The 12803-nt window shown below is 41.4% G+C and overlaps 1 protein-coding gene across 15 annotated transcripts in view; it reads right to left on the reverse strand.

Annotated features, from left to right (window-relative positions):
• KCNMA1 (potassium calcium-activated channel subfamily M alpha 1) overlaps positions 1 to 12803 on the reverse strand; it is a 559506-nt gene that overhangs the window by 107856 nt on the left and 438847 nt on the right. For 2 of the 15 annotated variants that reach the window (XM_079976988.1, XM_079976991.1), the window contains one exon: positions 10233 to 10406. The exons of the other annotated variants lie outside the window; for them this stretch is intronic. In XM_079976988.1, the coding sequence (XP_079833114.1) occupies positions 10233 to 10406 (174 nt within the window). The remainder of the gene's footprint in view (positions 1 to 10232; positions 10407 to 12803) is intronic. 15 annotated transcript variants of the gene reach the window in all.

A 12803-nucleotide genomic window follows, 5' to 3' on the forward strand; every position in this document is an offset into this window, starting at 1 on the left:
TTCAGAGGTGTACTGCCTCTACATGAGTTTTACCAAACTGCGGGAGGCAGTGGAAGACAGGAGTGCCTGGTATGCTCTGGTCCATGGGGTCATGAAGAGTCAAACACAACTAAACAACTAAACAACAACACACTGCCTCTACCTTTGGACGCCACCCTACACTCAACTCTCCCCTGTGGTTCCCAGAATGCTACACCCTGGGAATGGCTTTGACTGGCTGGCTAAAGCAAGTGAGTGTAGCCGATGGGTCTCAAGCCCTCAGTGAGATAGGGACTTTCCCTGCATGCGAAGACACACTCCCATTGAAATGGATGGGCTTTGCAATTAACTCTGTAAAAGCCTCCATACATCTGAAACGAAAACAAAACAAACTTGATTTGACAATGCAGCAACTAAGTTGTGAGAGTATCTAAACTCGGTGATAAGCAGTACATTTGCTGAAAGAGGGGAATGTTGCAGATTTACTCTGATACAACTGAGGGCAGAGAACCATAAAACACGTTGGCCAGAGAGCATGAGGCAAGGTGGGCCACTGCAAATGGCAGTGCTCGGGGGCTGGCATTTTTTAATAGCAGCTCCAAGTTTCTTACAACCTGTAGTTATATCACTGCCTAGAAGCAACAGTTTTATTTAAAACAACAACAACAACGACAACAACCCTTTTCTTGAATTTCTGACGGAAGACAAAGTTGCTGCTCAGTTCTGACTGGTACTAAAATCCCTGAGCAGCTGTGCTACCACACAGGCAGTGATGGGAAAATGCTTTGCTGTGCTGCAGTGACAATGCGAAGCAATTTGAGTTTAGAAAAATAAGGATAATGCTGTGCACACCGTGGAGACAGTGACATCTAATGCAACCAATGTCTTTTACGCAAGAGCAAGCAAGGAAAATTGCACAACAAAGCCCAGAGATGCTGTATGATTTCTAAGATTTTATGTGGCAGTTCCATCTCCCTTATTCCACCCCCCATGCACCCCTCTTTTGTGGCTTATATTAAAACTAGAGATTAAAAGTTGTTGGAAATTACATAGGATTTGCCGTTTGTTTTCTTCAAACTGAGTTTCCCAGCAATAACCCTGAGAGTAAAACTTTCTTCCAGAATGGAAATATATGGAAATCATCTTTTGCCATTTCCTCTAGTGGAGTAAAGGGTTCAGACAAGGCAAAGAACACACAGAGAAGCAGTTCTGTATAAAGAAGAAACGTTCATTTATAAATCAGGGGTGAGAAGCCTGTGACCTGCCAGATGTTGCTGGACTCCAACTCCCATCATCCCTGGCTAATGGCTATAGTGGCTGGGGCTGATGGGAGTTGGAGTCTAACAGCTTCTTGAGGGCCTCAGGCTCCTCCCTGCTGCTCATAAAGCACCCCCAAAGTTGATTCAGATATCCAATTCCTGTCACATCTTGAGCTCTGAATCTACCACAAACATTTCTATGCCACTGCTGTCTATGCAGACACTCATGCACTGGGCCCTATCAAGAAACCTAGTGCCGTGGGAATCTCAGCCTGGGAAGCTCCTCTGTAAAATGCAGAATGGAAGCCGTTTTAGAACGTGACTGCATCCCACTTTCAAACAGTTGTCAAAATTCGAATGAGCACTTTAGCTCTTCTTTTGTGCATTACTCTTTCCGTATTCTCCTAAGAGTTAATAACCCTGGAGTTATTGGTATGACACTAATTTGAAGCAGTGCCCAATCGCATCGCTACAAATTAGCTTCAGACACCAAACAGCATTCAATTTAGGATTGGAAGGAAGCGGGTGGGGTGGTGGGGCGGGGAGGGATAATCTGTCCTGAAATTGGTGCAGGGAACTTCCCAGAACACTTGATGTACTTTCTCAATCCTGCAGCTGTTTCTAAACGCTTCCTCCCAAAGGCACATTTAGGACTAAATTAAATGTAACTTTGACTTAATTAACATTTTAAATGATAATGAACACAATGTAGATTCATAGGAAGCATTTATATTGTGTTGTAAAAATGGATAAAAATTTAATAGCTCTTTGTTAATAAGTTATGTCTCTCCAGACCTGTAAAGCCTAAGGCAGTCCAACGCTCTACTCTAAGGTCTAATCTGGGCTCCCTAATGCAGGTGGAAGAAGGAGGCAGAAGTCTGGCTTGACATTTGCTCTAAGCCTGCTCTGGATCAAGGCTTTGCTTGTTCATAAGTACTTTATTTCATATAAGTAAAGGTCAGGATTTGGGCTCAAGGCAGGGCTACGACAGAAACGTTCAAGAGGAAACTGAGCTAGTCCTGGCATCTGTCGCTTGAGATAGCTCAGGAGAAGGAGAGACGGAGAGCTAACTGGCTAGCATCTGTCCTACACCGAGGAGGTAACAGGGAGAATCTGTTGCCTGGTGGTAAGAAACTGTCAGGGTGAGTTTCATGACAACCAGCCACACTCAGGAAATAAAAATGCAAACATAATTTCCATGTCACCTTTCATAAGGCCCTCTCTGAAACCCGCTCCACGGGCTGGAGACAGCTTTTCTTCCCCTAGCCTGTCCCCATCAAGGCAATCCATTCACTAGTCACTTTCCTGTGACCCTGGTAAGAAACACTACCCAAAGTAGAGGCCTGAAGCGATTTCTCAAAAAGACTTCTCTCTGCCTCTTCTGTGCTCCCCGCCTTTTCCATCTAACTCTTCGGAAATATTTGCTGCTAAACTTGGGAGCATCTGGTGCCTGCACAGAAGCTGGTACATGTAATATTCAAAGGGTTGAGGACATCAAATTCCTTTGCACTAACCCCAACGACGAGCATCTGAGCTAACCCACTGCACCGCACAACAAAACCCATCTATTTCATACATTCTAGCTATTTATAATAAACTAGTCAGGCTGGCTTGTGTTTGTACTTCTATTGCAGCAACCGGCTTTGAATGGGAGAGTCTACCCCCTTTCCCTGCTACACACTCCTTGTATCTCTCCAACTACCAGTCCTTCAAATCTGTATCATCCTCAAGCAAGCACAACAATCCACTGAAATATCCATGTTAAAGACCTAAATATAAAACTACACATACTAATAGTCTTGGAAATTAATATTTTACGGGGGAAATGTGAATGTAAAATGATTGTGGCAAGAAGAAAGCACACCAGTTTGTATATGGCCGGTCTTAAGCAGAGCAATTGAGCACAGGGATGAGGACCTACAGATGTGGACCTACAGATGTTGCCTGGCAACTCACAGCATCTTTGGCTAATGGTCAAACTAATGGGGCTAGTTGGAATTGCAGTCCAACAGAATTTGGAGGACTACAGGTTCCCCACCCTTCACCTAGCAATTAAAATGTCCAGCTAAGGTTCCAATTCTCTACGTCAGTGGTCCCCAGTTAGTGGTGCGTGGACCCAGTGGGTCTATGGCACATACCCATCAGCTGTCAGGGACATCTTGTTTTGGGGCTCCGTGCTCTCATGTGGGTCATGTGACTTGCGTGGAACCATGGTCTGGAAGATGTGTGTTCCGGTTTTGTGCTGGGACATGTTGGAGGGTACTGTGACACCAGTGCTATTTTTCTGGGGGGGAAAGAGGTGTCGTAACTCACCAGGAACGCCTCCCTTGTTCTCATGGCAATGACGCCCACCTGAGAGGTGCCAGAACTGAGTTCCAGCAAGTTCTGGCTGGAAAAGAAAAAGCCCTGGGTGGCACCATTCACATAACAAACATTACCACGGAGGCATCACATTTGCAGAAGTAAAGGGTCCATGGCTTGGCTTTTAAAAAACAGGGAGTCCACAATGCTTAGCTATTTGTAAGCCACTGCTCTACCTCCTCGTTTGTTAAGAAAGACAAGTGATGTAAAGATATAAAGTAACACAAATAACTATTCTTTCCCCAAACACGCAAACTCTACTGCTAGGAAAAAACCTACTAAAAGTAGCAAGTATTGCTGTTAGTCAGGCTGCGCATTGTTCCAGGCAGGGACTTTATATGTTGCTTGTTTGTTTGTTTGTTTAATTTCTATACCGCTTTATATTTTTAAGAAAAATCTCAAAGCGGTTTACAGCATATTATATCAATAAAACAATTTGAAGAAAGTCAAATATAGAGTATACAGTCAAAGCAACATAATTAACAGAAAACTAAAATATTATCTTAAAGATTTCAAAATAAAACATTACAAAGGAGGTCAACTACAGAATACATATTTAACATAAAGAACAAAAAATCTTTATATTACTACTACTACTACTACTACTACTAATATTTTTCATTTTGCAGAAGCGCTGCTAAGTGATTGCCTAGTTGGCATACTATAAAGTATTTACAGTAATTCCTTCTAAAGCAATGACTTCTTGTTCATTATTCTATCTACAGCATGGCATTTATAGTGAAGCCAGTGATTCCTAAATAGTGGATAATGCATCAGCCACTGGGTTGCTGGAGCCTTGTGGGTGGTCCATCACACTGCCAGCAGTTTGTACTGGGATTATAACAACACAAGAATTTGAAGAGGGATGACAGACAGGTCATGGGGTTAACTAATAAAGCAACATGTGGGTCTCATACAAAAGCAAAATGCCACTGGTGTTCCTACCCAAGTCAAGCTTTTGCATTATTGGAAGGGTGTACTATTCACATACCTTCCCTTTTGCCTGTTTTTTCTTTTTCTTTACACAAAGTATACTGAAAGCAGCGGCGGATTTAGAGCGGTGCGGGCAGTTCTGCTGCACACGGCACTGAGCCGAGAGCCCACATAATTGAGAATATCCATTTGGAGGCACCAAATTGTGGCCTCAAACAGGACAGCATATTACAAAAGATTACCGAAGTATATCCCTGATGAAAATATCCCTTTAAATACATGGAGTTCGCAACATGTAAGAACTGTACATTAGAGAATTGCGACAGGAAGGCTTGAAAACTACCGTAGTTGAAACTTGTTATTTGGGCATTCAGGATTATCATCAAACATCACAAAGAGGAGAAAAGAATGAAAGGCAGGTCGTCTACAACAATCCTTATTCCATTTTAATGTACATTTTAATGTATTTTTCATCTTTGTTGGAAGCCGCCCAGAGTGGCTGGGGAAACCCAGCCAGATGGGTGGGGTACAAAAAATAAATTATTATCATTGCGAGAGGCTTTCATTTCCTGTAAGTTCTTCTCCAGAGAGAGTCCACTCACATAAATATAGCCCCTCACTTTCAGCTTTCTGTTTCTTCATTGCCCATGCTGATGAAATACTTTAGAAGGAAGAGGTTTGTATGGAAAATACAAACAAAATCATGTAGACCACATGCCCAATGCGTTTTTTACTTGGGAGTAAGACCCATGGAGCTCATTGGATTTTACTTTCAAGTACACACGTGTAGGGCTGTGCTACAAGGCAGATGAAACCGCTTGACTTGATTAGTGATGGCTAATGAAATAGAATAGAACGTCACAGTAGAGGAAGGAAATCTTTTATGTTTTTTGGAAGAAAGGAACCTAAGCATCTATATTCATTAAGAGTTTCCTATACAGAAGGAGTGGGGAAGCTCTAGCCCGTGGACCAAACAGGGCAAGGTATGGCTCTTAATTCGGTCCATGCTGTATAATATACTGAAAATGTCCTAACAATGCTGGTATAATACCCTGCTCTGCAAGCAACAAAACAGCTGACATTCCTCCTCCCCAAGCTTCTATTTTCTAGTTTAGCAAATCTGTGGATGAGGCCATTAGACCATCCCTTGTACACCACACTGGCTTTCTTTACAAAGGTCAGATATTTGTGACACATATAGTGTGTGATTTCTCATCTCTGTGGGCTTGAATTAATACATTTTTTTATTGTGTCACTCTGCCCTTGATTTAATTGTCTTTTTATATTAGTCTCGTTAAGAGAATGTCAGGCCAAAGTAATGCTTAATGCTCTCCAACAGAGACCAGTTTGCTTGTTTCATAAAAATTTGGGTTAGGAAAACACAGCTGCCTGATTGCAATCTCTTGTGTAGCCCTAATAAGATTTTCCTGCAGGGCTTGAAATCATCTCATTTTTCTTTGCAGGGTTTCTTAAGTTCCAGTTTCTCAAAGAAACCTTGGTTCCTTGCTTCTTCCGTTGGTGCCATACCCCACCCCAGGATACTAATAACTACAGGTTCACAGGATGCTGAAAAGGATATACTCTAACAGTGATTTTTTAATAAAAGTAAACAATAAGGACAAAATTAAATTATATTATTTATTTGCAACATATTTCTGTTCTGTTGTAACTATTGAAAGTCATGTGCAGCAGAGGAAATAGCTTAAGAAATAGTTTTCCTATCCAACTCATCCTGTGCTTCAAAGGTTAAACATTCACAAAAATAATACTTTTAGCATTGGTACAGTGCAATCTCACGTATGCTATCTCAGTAATTCTTTCAACCCACTTGTAAAGTCAGCCAATAAGTTCATGAGCTACGATTGCTCCCCAAAACCCTCTACTTGCTTCTCAATTCAGAGGAAGCCTTTTTCTCTCTCTATCCAATTTATCCCATCTCCACAACAGCTACTTGGACAACACAGTCACCAATACTAATATCAGAACATTCCCAATGCCTTACCTACACAGAGATTCAAAGCAGGAGAGCATTATGATGGCAAAAAACTAATGTCCGTGTGACATAAAAGGAGCCCTTCTAGATCAAACCAAAGGCCCATCTAGCACAGTAGTCTGTTCTCTCAGTGGCTCTTCAGATGCCTAAGGGAAGCTCATAGAATAGCACTCTCCATCTCATATTCCCCGGCAGTCATTATTAAGAGGCATCCTGTCTTTAAACTGGAGTAGTAGATAGTTTTATCCTTGATGCAAGCAGGACATCCACTGAGGTCATAGTGGTTCACTGTGACATCATATTGGTGGTTGGCAGGCAGAGAGAGTTCCCATGGTATCATCAGCAACCTCCCAGAAATGGTAGTGATGGGCATAAACCATCACAGAGGTCATATCCACTAGTTTTTACAAGGAACATGTAACACATTTCCCCATAATCAGAGAGAGAGAGAGAAGAGTTTGGCACAGTCTGTGGTTGCAACTTGCTGAAGCATCTAAATTTTACCACTACTGGAGAAAGGATACTGAGCCTTGCAGATAAGTGATTTGTCTGATTGTAACTACATAGACTGGGGGGGGGGGGGAGTGGGAGAAGCAGCAGTGTGGGGGTGCTGGTTATGGAGGAGGAGAAGCAGAGATAAGCAGAATGAAGGGACTGCTTCCCCATTTGTTTGTTTAGCAAGCCCATTTTAATCCGTGCTGCATAACCATAGTGCCCTTGATCTGAAGAACACTACAATTAGTCCTGCCCACCTAAAAGAGCTTTGGATTTTTTCTTCTTCTCGCAGTAGCTTTCCATTCTACATGGAAAATCTCTTTTGAAACTGGTGGGTTTTGCAAAGGGTGCATGGGTAAAAAAATTCCATTGGGTAAGCACCCAGTACACCTCTTTGACTCTTTCTATTTTTTCCCTGGGGGGGGGGGGAGTCACTATTTTGAATGGTGTTGCGAGTCACCTACTCCGCTACTGCAAAGAAACATATTGCAAGGCCCATGCCTTTAGCTACAGGAGGGTAGGCAATTCACAACACTGCAAGTTTAAATGGATGTGTAAAATAGATGTTTTCACAGGGCACAGTCTAGCAAGAAGTTCTCCTCTGCCAGATAAATTAAAATGGATGGGGGCTGCGGAGGAGTAAAGGTTTTGCAGTTTCCATTCATTACATGGAAGAATTTCCCACAGGATTGTGACCAAAATACTGTGGAAGCCACTTTTTCTTTAAGGATTTCTTTCACCAGTCCCCCCCCCTCCTGTTTATTATTATTATTGTACGATTGTTTCTCTTTAAAATGAAAAGCCGGGAGAGAGATTGGTGGGAGAGAGAAAAAGGGAGAAACGAAAAGCACATTAAGCCATCTTAGAAGCACACACTGACTCAATGGGGAGAGGGGGTGGCTGTGACCAAAGCCAGCCCTGTAATAGTATAATGACCTTTAATGAGTGTCTTGGGAAACAATACAGTGCTAGCATGAAAGACAAAGGGCAAAACCGATCAAGGTTTTGCTGACACTAATTCAAAATGATTTCCCGAACAACTGAAGAATGTAAGGGAGGTAATCTGATCCGCCAATCTGACCTCACTTTGATTCCAGGGCCTTACTGCTGCCATTTCTAATTGTCAAGCACTCTACATTTCACATCTGCTCATATTTAATGAAAAGCCAACTCTCACCACTGTTCTTTGAGCTAACCAGCTCTTGTCAAAATGGGCATTGTCTGACCTCTCCTCACTGGAAGGAAAATGCTGATTTCTATTGAAGCCTTGCCAATCGGATTTCAAGGGTGTGTGGGTGTATGGAGATGCAGATATTACAATCGGGTCAACATCAGCTAATAAACTAGCATTGGTTTACAAAGGGCATGGACTGGTATTGATGCTTGTTTCTTATTATTAACCAGCAAAGGTGGGTGATCTCACACACAGAGAGAAGAATGAAACCTTGTTTTTGTGTGACAGTGTGAATGACGGGTGGAAGGTGAGAGAGGGAAGCAGAGGAACTAGAGACCTTCTAAGCCATCAACATCACTTTTATGACTGAATGCAATATGTGGCTAATGCATTTTTCAAAAGCTGTACTTTGGAAGGTGTCGATGATATCACATGCAGTGTGTTTGGGTTTGTTGGGGGGGGGGGGGCTGATTAGGTTATGCAGCCCAAACCTTAATGCTCCTTTCCTTCTAAAGGCAGCAGTAAAAAATAGAAAGTTGCACCACACTTCCAAGTTATAGTTTCTGTTTTGCTTGCAGATGCTACTACGAAAATATATATATGGGTAAATCTAGTTGTTGTGGATACTCCAATGATGTGCTATCCACAATTCAGTAATGACTGGTAAGTACAACAGATACAAGAAGTGCTAGGTGGGTATTGGGGGGAGACTGGGTTCAAGGTAGATTAAGTTGGTTAAATCAATGGGACTTAAAGTCATGAGTAACCTGCTTTATGGATTTCAATGGCACCTAAAGTCAACTTACTCTGGATCTAGCCCACTGACATCAAGCCATCATTAAAGCCCTTGCCTTGGAACCTGCAAGTTCCTCCAGGGCAGGGTTCCTCCAGACAGATATATTTTGGTTGTTCACCAGAAAGATTGAGCTTTGACCTGTGCCATTTTGGATTACTCATTTTTATTTCAAGATACTGATCCCTAGATGGGCTAAAAGTAGGTATTAGGCAAAGCTGGTAGGCCAAGGTGGAGGCAGAGCCAGGCAGAAGGCTGTCAGGTGAATCATGGGCATCTCCAGTTAATGGATTTCAGGTAGACAGCATGGGAAAGTAGTAGCAAAGACTTTGGAGACCTATTGCCAGTCTGAGTAGACAATACTGGTCTACATGGATCAATGGTCTGATTCAGAGTAAGGCAGCACCTAGCAACTCATGGGAGAAGTTAGTGCACTATGCATGGAATACTGTAACTCCAGGAGTTTGCTATTTCTGCTCTAAAGTTTACTGACTTTTCAGTTCTCAGTGCTGGTTACCTGTCCCCAATATGTTTCACTGGCTACTCAAGTGTTACCCTCAAAGGCTTGCATGGACCACCAGATCAAAACATGTAATTAGGTAAGTTATACAGAGCAAACAGTTTGTGAAACACCCACCAACCATGAACTGATACCGGCAGTGCTAAATGATAATCAAATTATGTTAGTTCAGACAAAAGATGGGTCATTTGCATATCTCCAAAGGTACACCTTTGGTGCTAAACAGGTTGCGTGCTACACATACTGCAAACTGTTCCAAATCTTCCCAAAATAGCTACAGCATTTGTTCCCTAAGTCATTGTCCCTATGCCTAATTCAGAGCATAGCATGTCTACCACAGCCATTAAGAAAGCATTTAACCACCATTATACTGTGTGTATGAATCAGAAACAAAATGTCACAAAACTACACTGTTGCCAAGATGCATTTCCCCTGAAAAGCTCACAAGAGGAAGGGAGAGCAACAATTACACAAAATAGTTTCTTTTAATGAAGTACATTGAAGAATATATAAATATAGATCTGTATAAATTAAAGTAGTTATAAGGGCGGGGGGGGGGGAACGTGCTGACTCACGGTATAAAAAAGAAAAAGGAACAAGAAAAGGAAAAGGGGAAGGGGAAGGGAAAAAGCCAAAACAATAAAACCACAATGTACAACACAGGACGGGGATGATACCACAGACACCACAGACATGGAACAGCATGTGCTGGTGTTAAAACTTACAGGCACGTAAACTGGTGGAGCAATCATTAACAGAGACAGAAGAAAGTGGGAAGGCTCTCTCAAGGGTGTCCATGTTACTATGCACACTGCCTGACATGCAAGAGCAGTCACGCTCAGAGCGTCCGCAATCAAAACAACATGCCAGTTTGATTCTCTTGTAGATGGACATCTTGGCTATAACCATGGGTTGGATGGGAGGAGAGGAAGAGTAGCAGGTTAATGGAAAGGTTAAATATAACAATGCAGCTGGAAGGTCATTTAAGGGATTTAAGATACAGGCCTTAGTTTATGGCAGTCTTGACCCAGGGATATAATCATTCTGATTATTAATAGCACTGTGGTTGTACGTCAAATGTAAAGGAAAGATAAGTGATTCTTTCTGTTCTGTCTAGGGGGTGACACAAGACAAAGACTTTTTTTTTTTTTTGCATGGGGGTAATAGAGAGGCAGAAACATATAAAGGTTTTCCCTCACACCCTTGTTGCCACTGTAATCTTTAAATTGAAAAGGTGAATAGTGCAAAGCCATTGCTTCTTAAGCTAAATTTGGCTTTGGCCATTTCCTCCCCCTCAGTACTAAGGAGATCGCAATCCCATTTGTTGAGCATGCACCTCAGAGGACATAAAACCATTTTGACAAAATACCAAATTATGTCCATTGCAAGAGATGCTGCTACTAGCTGGGATTCCTGCACTGCAGGGGGTTGGACTAGATGACACCCAGGGTGCCTTCCAATTCTACAGTTCTGTGGTTCTGAGATCAACATTAAGGGCAGTTTACATGTAAGGCATCACCAGAGTGCACCAAATATGGGTCCACTGGAACATGTTGAACCAATCATCATCATCATCATCATCATCATCTTTTCTCTTCTGTATCTATTGCGGGATTTCAGTATTGTAGCCACCACAAGAAATAAATTTGAAAAGCCATCAAATGTCATAAAGTCAATGATTTCCCCCTTTTTCAGTGAGGCTGATGAAGCTCAATGCAAATTGACAGTTCTTCAGCTTGGAATGGTTTCAGGTTTCAGTGCTTCAAGTGTGCTGTCTTTGAGAAAGCCCAATTTGTTCAATTCTACTAACGTGACTTCATTCACAAATAACACATGAAGGTGAAACCAAAGGACATCTTATAATTGTTTCTCATGTTGCACTGGGCCATATTTTATTGGCAATGGCTTAGCATGAACTAATTTAATTTTAGTGACATTGAAGCATGTCGCTGGTAGTCAAAAAGCACAACCCGTAAGAGCAAATGTGCACCCAAACTTTTTAAAAAAATAAAAATAAAAGGCTTGTAACCTTACAAAGAAGCAGTCACAATTCCCATGTTATTTTAAAACATTTGCCATTCACTTGGGGGTTGCTGTTGTTTTTAAACTGAGAAAGGAGGATATAAATCTCCCAAAATGGGTCAAGTCCTATTCTAAGGCCTCTATGACTTGCCATACACAGTATATCTGACAAGCAAGGGGTAACGCCATGGTTGTGGGGAAACAGGCATTGAGGGAGATGGATGAGTGATCTCTTCAGCAGTGATTCTGTTCCTCTAAAACTTTGCTTGCATTTCCTGTGGCATGTGCTCTTAGCATTCTCTTTGAGTTATCTTGCAGCTGTTTGAATATTTCAACATGCAACATCAGGCTCGGTCAGCACACCATACATCATTCCCCAGAACTTGATTTTTAGGAGAAAGCTGGAATTCCACTACAGCTTTTGATAGGTAACAGTTTAGACTACTAAAAATTATTCCGGACAACTTATCATCAGTTTTCCCCGTCTTTTCTTTGCATCTCCATAACTCATTTAAGGGTTATTCAGAAAAAAAGAGGGGAAACATTTCTTCATTCAACAAAGATTATGTTTCTCCAAATACTCCTACATTAAAAAACCCCAAAACATAACAATATTTGGCTTTTTCTTCTTTTTTAAAGGAAAATTAAGATCTGGTCTGAAATGCACTGATTTGGTGAAAGAAAAATGAAAGTTCTTCCATGCATAATATACAGCTGCTTTGAAGAAGCTTCTACTAATCAAATGCTGTAGCGAAACCCAAGTAACTGCCAGTTGTATAATGTTTTGATATTGGTTAGTAACAGTCCCTGGTTTTCATTTCCATCTAAGTTGTATTTTGTCAAAATGCAATAATAGAATAAGACACTGGGGGAGGGAGGGTACAGAAGAGGAAAATATTTAAGAACCATTTTCTTCAACAATAATTTGTATTCTTCTGTTCAATAATGGAACTGGTGCAAGGCACATTTCAAGACCCAATGCATTTCAGGGACTGTTTTTAATTATTAATATCAATTATTCTGGAGACCATGCATCATTTTATAATACATTCTGTTAACATGCAGGAAACAGTCTCAAATCTGATAGCAAACTTCTCAAAAGGACTTGCTATGAAGGTTTTAATCAATCATCATATGAGCAATCACATATCAGAGCAGCACAGTTTATAAGGCAACATGCTTATTACTCTTCATTCCTGTTACACAGTCATTTTGCATTCATACCAAATAGAAGAGGAAAATAAATATTTTTAAATACACCCGCAAACATATAA

The sequence above is a fragment of the Podarcis cretensis genome (assembly GCF_951804945.1).
Source record: "Podarcis cretensis genome assembly, chromosome: 5".
NCBI lineage: Eukaryota > Metazoa > Chordata > Lepidosauria > Squamata > Lacertidae > Podarcis > Podarcis cretensis.